The 20,805-nt window shown below is 47.7% G+C and overlaps 1 protein-coding gene across 1 annotated transcript in view; it reads right to left on the minus strand.

Moving 5' to 3' along the window:
- The window catches only part of LOC107124609 (zinc finger protein 721-like), a 27,338-nt gene extending 7,916 nt beyond the window's left edge, over nucleotides 1-19,422 (minus strand). The window contains exons 1-2 of the mRNA XM_015428099.1: nucleotides 17,426-19,422; nucleotides 17,101-17,173 (exon numbers count right to left, since the gene is read on the minus strand). Coding sequence (XP_015283585.1) covers nucleotides 17,101-17,173; nucleotides 17,426-19,422 — 2,070 coding nt within the window. The remainder of the gene's footprint in view (nucleotides 1-17,100; nucleotides 17,174-17,425) is intronic.
- Nucleotides 19,423-20,805: the final 1,383 nt, after the last annotated feature.

Raw genomic sequence — 20,805 nt, forward strand, 5'->3', positions numbered from 1 at the left:
TAATAATAATAATAATAAATAGATTTGATTTATACCCTGCCCTTCACTACCGAAAGGTGTCTCAGAGCAGCTGACAAACTCCTTTCCCTTCCCTCTCCCCACAACAGACACCCTGTTAGGCAGGTGGGGCTGAGAGAGCTCTTGACAAAAACTGCTCTTTTTCAAGGTCAGCTCTTATCAGAACTGTGGCTTGCCCAAGGTCATCCAGCCAGGTGCGAGTGGAGGAGTGGGGAATCAAACCCGGTTCTCTCAGATTAGAGTCCGCGCACTTCACCACTACACCAAACTGCAGAGAAGGGGGGGGGGGACACCCTACGCAGGATTTATTTTATTTTTTTGCTTTTAGGAGTCCCCGTCATCACATCCACCTAACTGGGCAAACGTTCAGTGCAGAGCGGGGTGAGGGGGGGAGAGACAGACCGCAGTTGCAAAGGAAGAGAAGAGAAAAGGAATTTGGGGGACAGGAAAGAGGGAGTTAAGCGATGGGGACAGATTTATTTCTTGCTTTTAGGAGTCCCCGTCATCACATCCACCTAACTGGGCAAACGTTCAGTGCAGAGCGGGGTGAGGGGGGGAGAGACAGACTGCAGTTGCAAAGGAAGAGAAGAGAAAAGGAATTTGGGGGACAGGAAAGAGGGAGTTAAGCGATGGGGACAGACTGCAAGAGGGGAGGAGATTGGGAAAGAGGAGAGGGGCTCCCTGCTGGAGGGTCCCACCTCCCAAACTTACTGGTGAATCCAGAGGGACTTTGAGCTTACGTCTCCAGTACCCGGCATGACATTTAACGGCACACGCGGGGCCACCCTGACAAAGTGACACATATAGGAGGTCCGGCCCTCGTAGCAAATGAGTTCGACACCTCTATATATAGGGTCAAGTGTACTTTCAAAAAGCAAACACAAAAGCGAAAGTGAGAGGGCGACATCCGAATCGGGGCCGGGCCAGCCTGCCCGCTCCCCCTATACGAACCACAATTGCTCTGTCCCTGTACGCCCTTCCCCTACCCCCATGCCGGGGTCTGCTGTGGAGACCCCCTTGCTAAGACCCCCCCTCCTACACAATTGTTGGGGTACGTAAACAGCTTCCTCGTATTCATTATTATTATCACCATCATTATTAAATTTATATACCACCCTCCCTGGAAAGGCTCAGGGCGGGTTACAACAATCAGGAATAAACAAGTTAAAACAATAGTTAGAAAAAAGTGGATGGTTAGTAGCCGATTCAGAAGAGTCGAATCCTGACTAGGGTTACACCCTGGGAAAGGCGGGACTTCCTCGGGAAGAGGCTGGATATTGGCATACTGTATATGCACCAGACCCTTCGCAATCGCATGCAACACCGCTCGGGGCCAGGAGGAGGTTGGGATGCACGATGTGGTCACATGATAGCCGCCTGGGTTTGCTCTGAGTCATAGATCTCTGCCATAAAGCACATGCTTTGCTCTGCAGGCACAGAGGGCCAGCATCAAGGCCTGGCATCTCTACTGAAAAGGGATCTCAGGCGAAACAGGGCCTGCGAACACCCTGGCCAGGAAGGCACCACCTTCCAGAGTGGGCAGTACTGAGCTAGACTCGGCATCAGGGCCACAGGAGTAGGCAGAAGGGAACTGCCTCCTGTCCAGGGTTGAAGACCTCCAGGCACCATTTCGGCCTCCACAAGTCATCCAAGCTCTTTTCCGGGCAAACTCTGAGGTTAAACAAGGCCACAGATATTCACCCGCCATTCCGAGGAAGGCGCAGGGCGGGTTAATCTACACAGTCCCAAGACGGCCCCTACCTGCCAGTCCCTCTTCTTGATCGCAGCCCAGGAGAAACGGCCCTTCCTCTTCCTCCAGCCGGGATATGAGGTCAGGTTTCGTACAGTGAGGTCCTGTTTATTAGGAGAACACCCAAACACACAAAATTAGTCGTCTTCTGTGTGCCCATTCATTCAACAATTCCAAGCCAGATCGATTGTCCAGAAACACACAACAGGCAAGTAAGGGGGCTGAGAGGGGGGACATTATATGGGGTTGTCATGAATCAGGTGGGGTATCACCTGACGCTGCCACCACTCTGGTTCCAGGCTCCCTTGAGAAGGCCCAGAGCACCCTCCCAAGACCTTCAGACCTCCCTTTTGGCCGAATAATAGGCCTGAGGACCAGGCAGAGTGAAACAAGGAAAAGGTTTATTTTATAGGAAGTCAAACAAGCAGGTGCAGAATAACAACAGTAAGTGGGTGAAAAGAAAACAAATCAAATGCCCTAACGTGTCCCTAAGCTCACTATCTCAAGTGGCCTTACACTACTCACCCTGCCCTCAGGATGAGGATTTCCTCCTGCAGCAGCCTTCCTTCTGGCTTTGCCCTCTGGAAGAAAGAACAGCTTCTGCTCTGGCACCAGCCCTTTTGTTCCCAAGCCCTCTTCTTCCCTATTGGTCAATTTTGGCTCCAAAACCTCCCAGGGGCTTCTGGGAGTTGTAGGCCCAGCCTCACCTACTGCTAGCCAGGCTCCCTGGGCCTAGTAGGCCTCTGGTGGCACAGCCCAGATCATGACAGGGGTCAAGACTCGTCCCTCTTTTGTCATCCTGAAACTCTGTAGGAGCATGGATATGTGGCCCATGCACCCATGTACACCCAACTCTGGGCCTCTGGGGACCTCAGCCTCTGTATGCACAGACTGCAGATGAGGGCAGCGTTTCCCCACAAAGTCGTGAGACCTTTCTTTTCAAAGGGTTGACTTGGTTTAAGCATAAAGGTATAGACTGGAGGCAAGACAGAAAGGAGAGTTTTAAAGGCGGGTGGCACTCAAAAAACTGTAAAATATCTGGGTAATTCCGAATTCAACAATTGCTAAGATCTTGCTAAGATCAATCCAACGAACATGAAATGAAGCAAACTCCGGAGCACGACGGAAGACAGGAGGGCCTGGAGGGAGGTGGCCCACGGGGTCGCGAAGAGTCGGACTCGATTGTGCGACTGAACAACAACAGGCGCTTTGATGAGTAAGATGCCCCATTATGTCTCCCTCGTGGCCAGTCCATGAGAGTGTTGTGGGGTTGTGTGCGGTCCCTGAAGAACGTGAGAGAAGGAAGGCCGGGCGAGAGAGGGCAAGAGAACGAAATGGTGTGCAGAGGAGGCCCGGGGGGTCCAAGGAGGGGGAGAGCTGTGGTGGAGACCTGCCCAAAAGGGCGGGGGAAGGCAGGAGCCGGGGAACCCGGGGGATCCGGAGAGGGACACGGAGAGGCCACCCGGCAGAAACCAGGAGCAGCATCGGAGCAGCGGGGAGAAATACTACAGGGGACTGTGGGCCACAGTGGGAGAAAGAGGGAGAGATGAAGAAAGAAAGGAGATCTTAGCTACCAATTGAAGAGTGTGAATGCCCCCTTTTTGGTTGCCATCTCCGCCCTCGCGACCGGCAGGGAATGGGGGGAGGGTAGGACTGCAAAGATTTGGGGTGGGAAACTCTTGGAGAGTTGGGGATGGAGCCCGGGGAGGACGGACACCTTCAGTGGGGCACAGTGCCCTAGAGTCCAGCCTCCAAACCATCTTTTTCCACCAGGGGGTCTCAACTCTGTCACCTGGAGGTGAGCTGCCATTCCAGGGGACCCCACCTGGAGGTTGGCATCCTGGTCTCCTTAGGGGCACGAGTAGGTTAGATAGAAGAACCTGACCCTGAAGTGTGCGGCCGCGTCCCGGACCTGTTACACTTCATCCCCCATCGCACTTGGGGGGGGGGGCTGTCCTGTGACAGTGGCATCCAATCACACGGTCATATTCGCCAGTTGCAGGATTCAACTCAATCATTTCCTTTGCCCACATCTGTTTGGAACAATGCGAACTGCGATCTGAGACTCACTCAGAAACAGCCATTAAGGACTTGCCTACAGATACGTTAAGGAGCCTAAAGATGAGTTTGTCCCTTTATAGCTAACGCAGAAAGCAGACCAGGTTGTTCGCTTGACTGTGTTAAGGAGACATTTCGCTAAGCAAACTCCCTTTACGTCTCCGGCAGTATTTGTCCTTTGTTGTCACAAAAACTGGCCATTTTCTTGCGGCTGGAATCTGAAATGATCTTAGCCAGTCGGGACTCTTAGCTTTCAGCAGGTTGCAGCAGGAGCGTTCTTGCAAGGGGGTATTCAGGAAGCTCATTTTGAATCTTGAAGATTTCTTCCAAATCTGATCAAGGTTCTTCTTCCTCTTGGGCCTTTGGGCACCTCTTCGCTGGGAATGGAAGCAAGGTGTGTGTGTGTGTGTGTGTGTCTGTGGGGGGGGGGGACTCAAGCTAACCCGTTTTTCTATCTTGTGGAGTAGACTGAGGCTCTAGACAATCAGAGGGGCGCCGGCAGAACACTGGCTGTCCCTGTCACATGCCAAGCTGAGACGGAAGTGCCAGCTGAGAATGAAAATGACAAAGAAAAGGCAGCAGAGCTCCTTCTACAACCTCCTCTCAGCACAACTAAGGCCAGGCCCAGACTGGCGGGAAGCCCCCTGCTGAGACCGCCCCCCCCCCCATCTCCAGGCCAGGCCTCCCCTGGCACCTCTGCTGATGCCCTCTCACAAGGCTCAGGCCCAGGACTGCCAGGCAGGGGCTCCCCCTCTCTGCTATGAGAGCACAGGACCCTTCCCCCATCAGAGGGAGGATGGCAGAGGGAGGGGGGCAGAGACCAGCCACGGGGACCAGGGCAGACGGCCCGACCACATCCCTCCTCCTGAAGGGCTTCCGTATTGTCACTCCTCAGTGCAAGAGGGAGAAAAGGCTCCTCCTCACCCAGAGAGGCCACGTTCCCAAAGTTCTCCAGCATGACCTCCTTGTAGAGCGCTCTCTGGGCCGGGCGCAGCAGGGCCCACTCCCCCCGGGTGAAGTCCACGGCCACCTCCTCGAAGGACACCCCGGCCTGCAAGGAGGAGAAGGAAGGATCTCTTTACGTCACTGAAAAGCTGGTCCATTGGGGGGTGGAGCCAAAAACAGAGAGAGTCAATTAATATGGGAAGAGCAGCACAAAGATGTGGCGAGAAGAGCCCTCTGGGGACACCTCCCTCCCCCAGCCCTCCTTGGGAACCAGAGGGGCCGTCCTCAGCTGCCATGGGCCAGCAGCCTTGTGGAGAAGAGGCCAGGTATGTCCGGAGGATAAAGGACTAAAGAGGTTTCCGTGGGAAATTCAATATTATTACGGAGACATTCGGAGTTGGGCCATATCAAAAGTAATACTCTAATTTGTCCTGTTGCTCGGCAAAAACCATCCTACAAAGGGGGGGGGGGTGACCATTTTTCTGCCTTCCCAGAATGGAACGCTGGAATCAGTGGGAAGGAGGCCGATCCTCTGAGCAGTACAACAGAGAAGAGAGGAGCGCATCCTTATCATCTGCCACACATGTCCCCAGCGAGGACACTGCACTGGCTGCCAATAGCATACCGAATTCGCTTCAGGGTGCTGGTACTCACCTATAAAGCCCTATCTGGCCAGGGTCTGACATACACGCCTTTTCCCATACATACCCCAGAGAGCACTACGGTCGGGGTCTCAAAATCAACTGACCCTCCCTGGTCCAAAGGACCCCAGACATGCTGCCACCAGGGCCAGGGCCTTTTCAGTGGTGGCTCCATACTGGTGGAACGAGCTCCCGGAAGAGATTGGGGCCCTGCGGGACCTTGCACAGTTCAGCCAGCAAGGATCTGCAAGACAGAGCTCTTCCACCAGGCCTTCGACTAGGAGCTGCCACCACTATTACCACCAACTCTCTGCTGCAATGGCCAGCTCGTGCGAAGAACGGAGTCTTGTATCATTAGCAAAACCATTGACAGCACTCATTATTACTGAAACGGAACAGTTTTATGTTGATTTTAATAGCTATTTATATATTATGGAATATGTTTTAATGAATGTAAGCCGCCTGAGCCTGATTTGCTGGGAGGGCGGGGTATAAGTTGAATAATAAATAAAATAAATGCCCCCCCCCAAAAAAAAATATACCTGCACTGGCTGCATGGCGGCTCTTTTCCCTTCAGCGCACAGAGGAGACAGCGGAGGAGGCATCTGGTGGGTCCTTCCACTCCTGCCTGGGAGGGAGAGAAAGAAAGAGGGTGGGAAACCCTTTTCTGCTCCACTCGCATTTTCTTTGCCAGTCCCTGGAGTGCACAATTCAAGATACTGGATTTGATCCATCAAGAATCAGGAGTGTTTGGCCCCACATCTCTCCCCTCAACCGGCCATTCTATATCACACCTTTCAGGCCAATGAGCTGGAAGAGCCGAAAGCCCTGACGGGATGGGACGGGAGTGCCTGACTCAAGGTGGCAGGTGAGAGACACACAAGCTCAGAATTAAATTCTCCCCGCACACAGAGAACTAGCCCTGCAGGGAAAATATTTATTTTTCACTCTCTGTCTGGGCTGGCTATGGTGCTTTTTTGTGGCTGGGAGATTGTATTTATTTATTTATTTATTTAGCCAGTTTGGCGTAGTGGTTAAGTGTGCGGACTCTAATCTGGGAGAACCGGGTTTGATTCCCCACTCCTCCACTTGCACCTGCTGATGTGACCTTGGGTCAGTCACAAGCTCTGGCACAGCTGTCCTTGAAAAAGAGCAGTTTGTGTCAGAGCTCTCTCAGCCCCACCCACCTCACAGGGTGTCTGTTGTGGGGAGGGGAAGGGAAAGGAGTTTGTAAGCCGCTCTGAGACTCCAAGTGAAGATCCAATCTCTTATTATTATTATTATTATTACTTTCAATTTATAACCCACCTTGCCGGGTAAACTGCAGGAGTGTGGAAGAAGCAGGGGAAAGCCTCCCAAAACACAGTCCCTCCACCTAGGGTCTCAAGGGAAGCTGCCTTGAATCCGTGCATGGGGAAAAACAGGAGAAAAGAGCACAAAATAATCCTGTCTGCTCCATCGGCTTATGTCTCTGCCACAGGAAGGGAACAGGTTTCCTTGCATTTTCTCTGCCCCAAACTCCATGCAGTTCCCTCCCCCCCCCCCCCCCCCTCCCACCCTGGGCTCCCCCCCAACTCTACTAGTATATTGGTACAGACCGAACAAAACGGACTCACCACACCCCATACTCAGGGAAGGAAAAACAGTTGCCATTGGGGCGGGGGAATCGGAAATGGTAGCCAAGTGGGTCTGCTCCCTCTAAGCGGTGGGGTCTTGTGGGCAAAAATCCTACTTTGCGAGCCACTCGCATCAAAGTCGTGAGCGGGCCATTTGGGTACTGCATGAATTCGTTTGCGCTGCATGAATTCGTTTGCCACATCCTTCCTGAGCTGAGACGAAAATGTGTGAGCCAGAGGCTAACAAAAATTGTAAGCTGGCTCACGCAGACTCAGCTTCGAGAGAACGCTGCTTACCAACCCCCCTTCCCAATTCCTTCGGCCCCTCGTCCCCCCCCCTCCTCCTCCTTCGACTCCTCCCGAAAGGCGCCCCTGAAAGCCTAAAGGCGCCGCATTCGGATCCTGCGCTCAAGTCCCCTGCAAGAGCCACGTGGCTCTCTGCACAAAGGGGACAAACAGCTCTCTCCGTGGAGCAGAAGCGTGGGGGTGGGGTGGAACCAACCGGACACAAGGAAGAAACGGAGTGGAGGGGTGCTCTCTCTCTCTCTCTCACCCCCTACTACATCTCCCCTCCTTGCTCTCTGCCGTGGGTTTTGCATTGCACCCCCCAACCCCTTATTTCCCCCCCTCTGCAAAACCTCTTAAAGCTCACCAGAATCCCTTCGCGCCGTCAAGGCAGGAGCCCGCACTTCCTTGCAAGGGGCGGAGAACGAGATGGCCCCGCCCCTCCCCGCAGGCCCCTCCCACACCAGGCCCCTCTCTAAGACTGCGGCGCTCTCGCGCTTTAACCCTTCGAGACCGGGCTCGTTTCGTAGAAGGAAAAAGGAAAGGTGGGGGGGGGGGGTCTGCAGCTGGCCTATGGGAGAGAAGAGCTGGAAAAACGCGAAGGGAAGACCGTCACATATGAAATGCACTCGAACTGTCTTGAGTATAAGATATGATATAGTAAGCAAATGTTGAAATTGCAAATACGTCTATAATGAGTCTTGACATATCCTACATGAGTCAACACTGAGATACGAATCAACAACATAAGGAAACATGACAGTTTGCGCTCAAGGGCGCTGGTAGCAAGGGGTGCACATAACTCCAACCGGTGGGTTCTCCTTGCTTAAATGCAATTTTTGTTGTTGTTCTGAAAAGTACGCAGAGGGATGAGTGATTTCAGCTTAGCGTACTTTATTAGATCAAGAACTCGCAGGCCGGCTTAGATGTCCTGTGGAACTGCCACCCATAACACACCCCCAGTTCCCAATAGGTTATTTACAGTGGTGGAGAGTTCCATAGGCTCTCTGCTGGAAACCTAGCCCACTGATTGGTGTGGGCTAGGATCTACATAGTCCATTGTCTTGTTGAGCGAAGCTCGACGTTTGCGCTGGACCACGTGGAGCCCAAGCTGGCCACGCGGTCTGAACTGGATATATTACATGTTCAAATGCAATGATAGTGTCCAAAGACCTCCTGCAGTCATAAACAATGCTCCCTCTATGCTGTGGTGTTGTTGTACGCACAGTTGAATTGTTTGTTGTCATCTTACTCTCAAGGGCTGCCAGTACCGTGAATCAGAGAGAAAATCAGAGAGCCAGTTTGGTGTAGAGGTTAAGTGCGCGGACTCTAATCTAGGAGAACCGGGTTTGATTCCCCACTCCTCCGCTTCAACCTGGCTGGATGACCTTGGGCAAGCCATAGTTCTGATAAGAGCTGTTCTTGAAAAAGAGCAGTTTCTGTCAAGAGCTCTCTCAGCCCCACCTACCTCACAGGGTGTCTGTTGTGGGGAGGGGAAGGACAAAGGAGTTTGTAAGTTTGATTCCCCACTCCTCCACTTGCACCTGGCTGGATGACCTTGGGCAAGCCATAGTTGTGATAAGAGCTGTTCTTGAAAACGAGCAATTGCTGTCAAGAGCTCTCTCAGTCCCACCTACCTCACAGGATGTCTGTTGTGGGGAGGGGAAGGGAAAGGAGTTTGTAAGCCGCTCTGAGACTCCTTTGGGTAGTGAAGGGCGGGTATAAATCCAATCTCGTCTTCTTCTATGAACCCACAAGGCCCCAGCCCTACTCTGGAGCAGTGTTCCCTCTAAGCTGAGTTAGTGTGAGCTAGCTCAGAGTTTTTTAGCCACCAGCTCACACATTTTTGTCTTAGCTCAGGAAGAACGGCTCCAGAGCAAACTAATTTATGCAGCAGCCGAATCGCTCCCTCACAACTTTAATGCCAGTAGCTCACAAAGTAGAATTTTTGCTCACAGGACTCCACAGCTTAGAGGGAGCATTGCTCTGTAGTCTGATTTGCCCTGGGGTAGAAGGCAGGGGCCTGGAGGTGTGAATTTTGTACCTAATGTTTGGTGTGAGCAGTGGGATACTCAGGAGAACAGCAGGAGCAAGAGTAGGGTTGCCAACTGAGAAGTTCTTACCGGCAGGGGATCGTCGCCAGTCTCCGGGAGCTGTCCGTGAATGCGTGCGCGCGCACCGCCAACACATCACCGGAAGTGACGCGCAACGTCAATCACGTTGACGGTGTGGCCACGATCGTCGGAGGGAAAACCATAGAGTTTTCCCTCAGATGATCGGGGCCACACCCCCAACGTGACTGATGTGGTTGCGTCACCTCTGGTGACGCAGCCATGCTGCACTTCGGGGGGCGAAGTTCCCCCCAGGGCCCGATTCTGCAGTGGTGGAAATTGGGCCTCCAAAGTGGGGGCCTCCACTTGGCGGCCCTAAGTAAGAGTGCTGACACTACTGCACCTGTTTTAGGGGGAGAGCAGAAAAATACCTGGGGAAGTAGAAGTATATTGAAGTGAACAGTGTTCTGGCTGACTTGCCAGGTTTCGGTGTCAGGTTGCAGCCTCTTTCAAATTTCCAAGAATAACAAGGCCAGAGGAGGTTTCAGAAAACCAGTCTTGTTCGGCCAGAGGTCAGGTTTCCAGAAATCAATCAAGGCAGTGTTAGCAGGTTCTGCTTCTAATGAACATGTTGTATCCACAGCCAAAAAGTTATCTTGGGAGATTTTATAGCCAGCAGCCCAGAGTCATGTGTGCTGCCGATCCTGCAAAGATTCATTTTCACTATCAGCAGGCAGCTGGCACTGAGCAGAGAGGCGTGCACTGTGCCACCTAGACTGTAAATCAGTTCTCAGCCTTCTTCTGGGCCATTCCAAGGGTACAGCTGGTGACCCTGGAGAATCAGGGGTCTGGCTTTGCTTGCTGTAACAGAGCTGAAGGTGTTTCTGAATCAACTCTCAAATGCAACTTAAGGAATGCCTGCACCTCATTTCCCTGCTGGTTCAACAGGAATGGGACGTTCAGGAAACAATACAAGTTGGGATTACAAAAAAATCCCTGCAGGTATGAGGGACCCAGGCTGTGATGGACTTTATATGTAATGATCAATCACTTCAATTAAGCCTCATTAGACCACTAATTCAAGCAGAATAACTAATTTGGGTTTAACTGAGCAAACCTTCTGAGAAACTTATCTCTTGCAGTACAATGAAATATCTGAGTTCAGACTTCAGATCTTATGTCAATAGAACAAACAGTGAACTTCTTAGAGATAATGATTTTATTTGAAATAAAGCATGCAATTTGTATTAGGCAAAACTTTGATGAACAGATGAAAGTTAGTCATACAAGTATAGAAATATGCACTCAATAAAAACCAGAGCTACTAACATTTCTCAAACTTAGCTAAATACATAAGCATTATAATTCTTTAAGATTTAGGCAAGTCAGTTTTTAAGTTGATAGGCAGAAGGCTGTGTATAATGGGAAGTCCAGCACATGTGATATTCTCACGCAATATAAGGTATTTTTTGATTGGAAGCCACCAATAGAAATCCTGATTAGACCTTTATGCAACACTTTTGATAAAAGTGACAGTGGAGGAGAAATAAAACTTTTGAACTGGAACATGTGATTGTCCTCTAAATAGAAAAACTGGACCCTAAAACGATTGTGCAAACGAGTAACTATACTGGTTGAATACATCCTGATAACTTGTATAAACAGAAAAAGAGACTTCCCAGCAGTAACATATATTGTAGTATATTGATTACAATATTGGTTTAGCATTTTATTCTACAGCTTTTTGGTTCTTGTTCATACATCTTGATAACTACAATAAAATTCTGAAAGCAAGGTTAGAAGACAAAAGACAGCAGTTGTTTGTAATTACAGAGCAATATCTATATATCTGAAGGCAACGCCCTGAGGGCGCTAAGGTTCTTTGACTTGTGTGGCTAGCCAATAAACCTAGGCTTCCCAAGTCCCCCCGGGGGGCGGGGAAACCCCCGCCCCAGAGGCCCGTTCCCCACCGCTGGCAGATCGGGCCCCAGGGGGAGCCCCACCCCGATGTGCGCGTCACCCAGAAGTGACATGACCACACCGGGCACGCTGGGGGCGGGGCCACGGTCATCCGAGGGAAAACTCTATGGTCGTGGCCCCGCCCCCGGCGTGCCCAGCGTCATCACGTCACTTCCGCCAGCAGTGAGTCCCCCGCTGCGGCGCAACACTGTTGTGGACATTAGATTCCATGTCAAAAATGAAGTCAAATGAGGAGGAAGTTCTTGTATTTTATTGTAATTAAATATGGAAAACAGTTAGGCCAAAGAACCCATCAAAACTGACTACTTTCCTCTCAGCATAATCAGGAAACATGCTTCAATTAATAGGAAAACAATAAGACCAAATAGCTAAACAACAATTGACAACTTTCTTCTTTTTCTTCTTCATCTTCTTCTTCTTCTTGAGCATATTCTGAACATATTCAGGAAATACATAAAGTTAAATACTTAAAATGACATCATCATACCATCATCATGGGAATAATACACAAAAGGCATAATTGGTTACAAAAGCGTAAACAACATTTACATAGAAATCCCCTTATTGGTCCAACGTAAGTAAGGTGTTTCTATGCAATAACGTCACATATTTACTTGACATGACCTAAGGCCTATCGGCTAAAGCTTGTTCTTCCCCAAACAAAAGTATTCATTACTGATACGAGACTAAAATCTTATCTGACCCAGACATTGAAAGGTTTGCCCTAAGAACTACAGAATCATGAACTTTGTACCCATTATGTTGTCTGCTAACAATATCAGACCTACAAGAGGAAAGCCTTCTATATAACAGGCCTTTCTAACATCCTAATAAAATATTACTGAAAGAACAAATCTATAAAAACCAGAGAAATATGAATAATCAAAACAGGGGAAAATCTTTATAGTCCAATCTCTACTACAACACCGCACTTGGCAACCCTAAATAAACCATACAATGAAACAGACAATCCCAGGCAGTAAGGGGTAGGAAAAAGTTTTATTTGATTAAGGGACACATTATGGCCAAAAATTCAGCTCAGATGTCCAGTGAGTAACAACAGGGATCTTGGTTATATGTTATTCTTCCTCCTCCCAACTTTACACCATTGTTGACATCATTTGCACCTGCTCAGTTAGATTTTCTTTGTTTAAACATCCATTAATTACATATTTGACAAATAAGATGTCTATTGGCCGTGTCTCAACTCTACAATGCAGGTGTTCATCTCGTTAAGAATGATGAATGCCTTTTGGCCACTTTCCTAGACTTGTTTTACCTTTGAATGAACTTTATACACACAAAGGGGTTGAGTTCATTTTCAGTATAAAATCTATCTGTTCTGTTACAAAAATGGTTCCTTTACATCTTAGGTAAAGGTAAAGGTTCCCTTGCTCGAAAGCCAGTCGAGTCCGACTCTAGGGTTGCAGTGCTCATCTCCGTTTCAAAGCCGAAAAGCCAGCGCTGTCCGAAGACGTTTCCGTGGTCATGTGGCCGGCATGACTAAACACCAAGGCGCACGGAACGCTGTTACCTTCCCACCGAAGTGGTACCTATTTAGCTACTTGCAATTTCTTGCTTTCGAACTACATATTTGACAAATAAGATGTTTATTGGCCATGTCTCAACTCTACAATGCAGGTGTTCATCTCGTTAAGAATGATGAATGCCTTTTGGCCAATTTCCCAGACTTGTTTTACCTTTGAATGAACTTTATACACACAAAGGGGCTGAGTTCATTTTCAGTATAAAATCTATCCGTTCTGTTACAAAAATGGTTCCTTTACATCTTACATACATGCATATAAAAGTATATTAATACCATTTTGTGGTTAATTTCTACTAAAAATATATGAAGGATACATTGAATTATGGAAAATACAAAATTATAGCACTTTTTTCAAATATTAAATTCTCTATATGCACTTTCTAATGCTGCAAAACGGTCTATCGCATTAAGCTTTTATAAATTACTTGAAAGTTTTCTACTATTCTTCATTTTGATCCACCAGAATATTTTTGTTAATTTTATAAAGATTTTTAAATCTAATTTAAGTTTCTGGTCTTCTAAAATGTGCTATTTTTCTTTAGTCTGCTGGGGCCCCCTTTGTATAATACAAGGTTTGCACTTTTAGTTAGTTCTTTTAATTGGTAAGCACTCTTGTAATTACTTTTGTTCTTTGGCTGGAGTTACAGCACACCTCGTGCTCTTCGTCATTTCCAGACCTTACTTAGTTAAAATAAGCTTGGTAGTTTCTCATAGCTTGTAGCTATGTATTTAGCAAAGATTTTTATTTAAAAATATAGTCTTGGTAAATATTTAGCTAGCTATGTCTTTGTCAATACCATAAGCTTTCATTCTCAGCTATAAACAAAATATTAAAGTTATATCTTAATTTCTAAAACACACAGTGGCTGCGGTCACACTGGGCAGTTTAATCCACTGTTGCCCCACCTCAAATTAAGCCAGGTTATTTTGTGGCACAGAATCCTGACCAGACTCATCCATTTTAGCACGCTTCAATGCCATTTTACTCCTCCTTGCATGACCAGACAGCAGAAAGCAGAGTCTGCCCGTCAGCCATTTTTTTAGATGTTTGCCCTTAGAAGCATGCCCAGAAGCACTCAGCATGCTGGGATATGGAGTTCGTGGGGCTGTTGGCCATTTTCTTTTAAAATTAAGTCCACAGAGTAATCGCAGAAGTGGTGAAGAGACTGCTGGGAAATGGAGTCCACTGCCGTCCTCCCTCTAATATTTTCCATTTACCCCTTCCCCAAATGATATTAAAAAGCTGCAGAAAAAGGGGCGTCTTTCTTTAAGAGTTTTTCAAAAGAAAACAAGGTTTTGAGCAGCCCCCCCCCGGGGGGGAGGTGCATATATACAGTCATGCGATTAGGCTTGCCAAGTCCCCCCGGGGGGTGGGGAAACCCCCGCCCAAGAGGCCTGTTACCCTCCGCCGGGGGGAACCCCACCCCCAAAGCACGCAACGTGCCCGGCGGCAGCACGTCACCCGAAAGTGACGCAGTCACATCGGGTGCGTTGGGGGCGGGGCTGCGGTTTTCCCTTGGATGATTGTGGCTCCGCCCCCGGCGTGCCCGGTGTGGTTGCGTCACTTCCGGGTGACGTGGTTGCGCGCACTCCCAGGCCGGCGCTGCACTCCCCCAGGATACAGAGGGTAAGGACTTGGCAACCCTACATGCGATCCTAGCTAACTTGAGGGGGGGGGGGAATAGCGGCCAGAAAGCAAGAGCTCAGTGAGACCTGCCTGACTGCTTGGCTGCACAACAGAGTGACTAGGTGGCAGAAAATTCATGTTTGAAGCAGCTCAGACCAACAGGACCAGACTTTATCAGGTATCAAAGAAGCACGGGGCAAGGGGAGGGGGGAATGGAACTCAGACGACTCAGACACGACAGACAGATGTTGCTGTCTGATCATGCACTCTAAATCCATAAGGGAACAGCAAGGGCAATGGATCAAATTGTCCGTGTGAACGCAGCCAGCAAGTCAGAAGAGGGGTTTTCCTCTCTTTTACAGTACAGTTACCCTTTTGTTCACCCCGATTAGGCTTTTCTAGCCTGTTCTTGACAAATTATTCCTAGTTTTCTTTGAAGCAAAGAATCTGGTCATAAGTCTCCACCATAACAGGTATAGCTGGGACAGTTGGTACCATTCTAATTTAAAAAGCTGACATAAGAACACCTGTTCTAATTAGAATATTCCTCTGCTGTCAATTAAATTGAATATAATACACCTGTTTCTACAATTCTACTTCGGGGTTAACAATTTGCCAGCTTACTTCTGGAAAATCCCAAAGTCCTTTCTCAGAGGTCCTCTGGAAACCCAATGCTCAACAGTTCTTCTGCGTGTGGATATTCATTTCCGCAGATAGGGGGCACACTCTCCCCCAACAGGTTTTTCTACGGACTAAGGGGACTCTGTGGGTCTCCAGAAAAATCCAAAAAGTAGAACAAAAACCTTGGGGAAGGTTAAATTCCTCCCAATACCTTTTGAAATGATCGCTGCAGGGATCTACTCCAGGTCCCACAGCATTGACAGTAAGAGGAAGCAGAGAGACAGGGGAGGAAGCAAAAAGTAGAACTGGAGCTCAGATTGGGTAGGATTCCTCTTGCAGCATGAATGGCTAAATAGCAGGGGGGTTGGAGCCAGGTCTGGGACTAGGATTGCCAGCTCCAGGTTGGGAAATTCATGGAGAATCCGTGGTGAAGTCTGAAGAGTGCAGAGTTTGGGGATGGGAGAGGCCTCAGTAGGATATGATGCCAGAGTCCACCTGTTTTCTCCATGGGGACAGAGCTATGTTGTCTGGAGTTCAGTTGTAATTCTGAGGGATCTCCAGGTCCCACCTAGAAGTTGACAAACCTAGACCTAGCAGCACCCTTTGGGTGAGTTGATACCACCTGACTTGCATGATTCAACTAGGCCTGGTTGCTATTGAACAGCTGCCCTATGAAAGTCTGTGTAGTATAATGGTCAGAGCTTCACAGTAGGGTTTGCGAGACCCAGGTTTAGATCCCCACCATGCTATGGAAGCTCACTGGGTGATTTTGGACTAGTCACATACTTTCAGCCCAACCTACGTCATAGGGTTGTTTTGTGGATAAAAAGGAGGAGAAAATAATATGAACTGCTTTAGTCCCCATGGTGGAGAAAGACCATTGTTTTCCTCAGTAGAAACTGCAGGGGGAAAGGACACAGAAAGCTGAAGACAGAGGGGAAGAAAAAGGTAGATTGGCTGTTGGGTGGGAAGGAGATAGGGATGCCAACTCCTAGATATTTGAGGGGTGGAGCCTGGGGATGGAAGTGGGGAGGGACTTCAGACAGATATAATGCCATAGACTCCACCTTCCAAAGCAGTCATTTTATCCGGGGGAACTAATGTTGCCAACCTCCAGGTGAGGGCTGGAGATCTCCTGGAATTACAACTGATCTCCAGATGACAGAGACCAGTTTCCCCAGAGAAAATGATTGCTTTGAAGGATGGAGTTTATGGTATTATAGCCTGCTGAGGTCATTTCCAAGCTCAAACCTCATCCTCCCAAGCCTTCACCCCCAAATCTCCAGGAATTTCCCAACATGGAGGAACCCTAAGAGGAACTATTCTCTGTATTTGGGCAATCCGTTGTGATTCCTAAAGAGCGGCTGTGGCCGCTGTGTGTGTGTGTGGGGGGGGAAGTAGGTGGAAGGCCAGGAGAGTGACAGGGGCATAAAGAGTGATGGTGTAGGGGCAGAAAGGAAGTGATAGGCATGGAGGGGAGACGGTAAGAAAACAGGTGGCAGGAAGAAAAAGAGTGTGAGAGAAGTAGGGAGAGAGGGGAAGAAGCAGAGGAGGGGAGAATGGGATAGGGGGTCCCATAAGTTTCTTGCAGGTCCCCACTTGTATCTCCTATTTCTTCAGTTATACTAATGAACTGCCAATGTTGAGAGGCAGTTCTGAATTTTTGGTACTTCTCCTGACCAAGAATTTAACCTTAAAGAGGTTATGTGTGCTTCCTTTGGTGGAAAGCAAGGTGTGCCCTATGGATTCTCCCCTTTGTGAATTATTTGATGGGAAGTAAGGATTCCACTACAACTGAATCTTTTCTCACACTCTAGACATTTATATGGTTTTTCTCCAGTGAATTCTTTGATGGGAAGTAAGACCGCCACTCCGACTGAAACTTTTCCCACACTCCAGACATTTATATGGTTTCTCCCCTGTGTGAGTTCTTTGATGGATAGTGAGTCTTCCACTCACACTGAAGCTTTTCCCACACTGCAGGCAGTTATATGGTTTCTCCCCTGTGTGAATTATTTGATGGGAAGAAAGACTGGATATCTCACTGAAGCTTTCCCCACATTCCAGGCATTCATACGGTTTCTCTCCTGTGTGAATCTTCTGATGAACATGAAGATGTGAATTCTGCCTGAAGCCTTTTCCACACACCTGGCATTTATATGGTTTCTCCGCTGTGTGAATTTTCTGATGGATATAAAGATTCGAATTGCAACTAAAGCTTCTTCCACACTCCAGACATTTATATGGTTTTTCCCCTGTGTGAGTTCTTTGATGGATAGTAAGCCTGGAACTGCAAGTGAAGCTTTTTCCACACTCTAGGCATTTATATGGTTTCTCCCCACTGTGAATTCTCTGATGGACATTAAGGTCTGAATTGCGACTGAAGCTTTTCCCACACTCTAGGCATTTATATGGTTTCTCCCCACTGTGAATTCTTTGATGAGAAGTAAGAGAGGACCTGTCAGTGAAACCTTTCCCACACTCCACACATTTGTATGGTTTCTCCCCCGAGTGAATTCTTTGATGGGAAGTAAGACTATTACTGTAAGCAAAGCTTTTCCCACAGTCCAGGCATCTGTATGGTTTCTCCCCTGTGTGCATTCTTTGATGGACAGTAAGGCTTCTACTGTGACTGAATCTTTTCCCACACTCCAGGCATTGATATGGTTTTTCCCTTGTGTGAATTATTTGATGGGAAGTAAGACCGGAATTCTTACTGAAGCTTTTCCCACACTCCAGGCATTTGTATGGTTTCACCCCTGTATGGGTTCTTTGATGGGAAAAAAGGTATGCACTCTGACTGAACCTTTTTCCACACTGCAGGCATTCATATTGTTTCTCTCCTTTGTGAATTCTTTGATGGGAAGTAAGACTGTATCTCCAACTGAAGCTTTTCCCACACTCCAGGCATTTATATGATTTTTCCCCTGTGTGAATTTTCTGATGGTGACTAAGTTGTGAACGCTGACTGAAGCCTTTTCCACACTCCAGGCATTTGTATGGTTTCTCCCCTGTGTGAATTTTCTGATGAACAAGAAAGTTTGAACTGTTACTGAATCTTTTTCCACACTCCAGGCATTGATATGGTTTCTCCCCTGTGTGAATTCTTTGGTGGGAAGTAAGACCGGTTCTTTGACTGAAGCTTTTCCCACAATCCAGGCATTTGTATTCTTTCTCCCCTGTGTGAATTTTCTGATGAACATAAAGGTTTGAACGGTTACGGAATCTTTTTTCACACACCAGGCATGTATATGGTTTCTCCCCTGTGTGAATTCTTTGATGGTAAGTAAGAGTGGAACTGTAACCAAAGCTTTTCCCACACTCCAGGCACTTGTATGGTTTCTCCCCTGTGTGAATTTTCTGATGAACATGAAGGTGTGAACTGTCACTGAAGCTTTTCCCACACTCCAGACATTTATATGGTTTCTCCCCTGTGTGAATTCTTTGATGGGAAGTAAGACTATTACTGTAAGCAAAGCTTTTCCCACACTCCAGGCATTTGTATGGTTTCTCCCCTGTGTGAATTTTCTTATGAACATGAAAGTGTGAATTCTGACTGAAGCCTTTTCCACACACCTGGCATTTATATGGCTTCTCCACTGTGTGAATTTTCTGATGGATATAAAGATTCGAACTGCAACTAAAACTTCTTCCACACTCCAGGCATTTATATGGCTTCTCCACTGTGTGAATTTTCTGATGGATATAAAGATTCGAACTGCAACTAAAACTTCTTCCACACTCCAGGCATGTGTATTGTTTCTCCCCCGAGTGAATTCTTTGATGGGAAGTAAGACTGGACCTGTCAGTGAAGCTTTTCCCACACTCCAGGCATGTGTATTGTTTCTCCCCCGAGTGAATTCTTTGATGGGAAGTAAGACTGGACCTGTCAGTGAAGCTTTTCCCACACTCCAGGCATGTGTATTGTTTCTCCCCCGAGTGAATTCTTTGATGGGAAGTAAGAGTGAACCTGTCAGTGAAGCTTTTCCCACACTGCAAGCATTCATATGGTTTCTCCCCTGTGTGCATTCTTTGATGGACAGTAAGGCTTCTACTGTGACTGAATCTTTTCCCACACTCCAGGCATTTATATGGTTTCTCCCCTGAGTGAATTCTTTGATGGGAAATAAGAACATTTCTTCGACTGAAGCTTTTCCCACAATCGAGGCATTTGTATGGTTTCTCCCCTGTGTGAATTCTTTGATGGGAAGTAAGGAATACTTTCTGTCTGAAATTTTTTCCACACTCCAGGCATTTATATATTTTCTTTCTGTTATACATCCTTTGTTGAATGTTAAGTGATATTTCAGTGGAATTTTCCCTGCTTGCAGTGCACTCATTCCTGTTGTTTCCTTGACATATGTTTTGCCATAGAGAGTCATCCCGCTGTAAAGGACCAGAATTATTCCTCCCTGTTTGTGGGTGTTTCCCCTCCTCCTTCCTTGGTGCATCCGAATATTCAAACTCCTCTTTCACATCTGAATATGTATCCTCTTTTCCCATCAACAGGCATTCTCCTACTTCATTTGCTGACTGCCACATGTCTCCTGCTGAAAGAAAGGGAAACCTGGTGTTATGCTAGGACACTTTCCACAAATACCGAATTTTGAGCCAGTAGTACCTAAAGTCTAACAAGGTGTTCATGGGAGATTTCAATTACCCAGATATTTGTTGGAAGTCCAACTCTGGTAAAAATAAATGGTCAAATAAATTCCTGACTTCTTTTGCTGACAACTTCATTTTCCAGAAAGTGGAGAGGGAGACACAGGGATCTGCTATCTTGGACTTGATTCTCATCAACAGGAAAGAACTGGTTGATGAGGTGAAAGTAGTGGGCATCCTGGGTAGTAGTGACCATGTAATTTTGGAATTTACAGTCTTGGGGAAGGGAAAAGCGGTACGTAGTCAGATATATAGGTTGGTCTTCAGGAAAGCAATTTTTAACAAACTTAAATAATGCTGGGTAGAATACCATGGTCAGAAATGCTTAAGGAGGACTTCTGGTTTGTGGCGACTCATGGATGAACACACCTCTTAGAGCTCCGATGGGTGCGATTTGGATCAAGGCAGCAGGGAGGGGGATTGGCCTGCTCCGATCCTCCCACGGAGCTCTTGGAGGGAGCTTCTAGCCTGGAGTGCTGAAAGAGCCGCTCCCAAAGTTTCGGCTTGGGGAATTGAGCTCTTTTTTGCTCCATAAGGTCCCGCTGCCTCAAGGCCAGCAATGGTAACTAGAGATGTTACCGGACCAGAGTGTATAAGGACTTAAGTAAAAGGACTCTCTCTACATGGTGATTCAGCGATTCAGCAATAAAGAAAAAGTGAGTTAAATTTCAAAGAGAAAGACGAATACAAAGAGGGTGGAGGATTAAACAGTGAAATAGCGAAGCGGCACAGCTCCACAGAGAAAGGGGGGACTCTCAGAGGAAGAACCCTACCCCATAACGTAAGAGCGATTAAAGCTTTGCAAGCCTAGTTTAAGCTGTTAAAATCCTATCCCATCTAAGTGGAATGCATCGGGACTAAATATATATGACACAAAAAACCCCCAGAACTTCAAAAAACGTTTACCTAAATAAAAACAATCTCTCAGCGAGGGGGAAAAATGGCATCCAGAGGCAGAGGCACCACAGAAAATGCCAGTACAGCATCACTGGTCACAAGACC

Source organism: Gekko japonicus, unplaced genomic scaffold (assembly GCF_001447785.1).
Source record: "Gekko japonicus isolate JY-2015 unplaced genomic scaffold, Gekko_japonicus_V1.1 scaffold1261, whole genome shotgun sequence".
NCBI lineage: Eukaryota > Metazoa > Chordata > Lepidosauria > Squamata > Gekkonidae > Gekko > Gekko japonicus.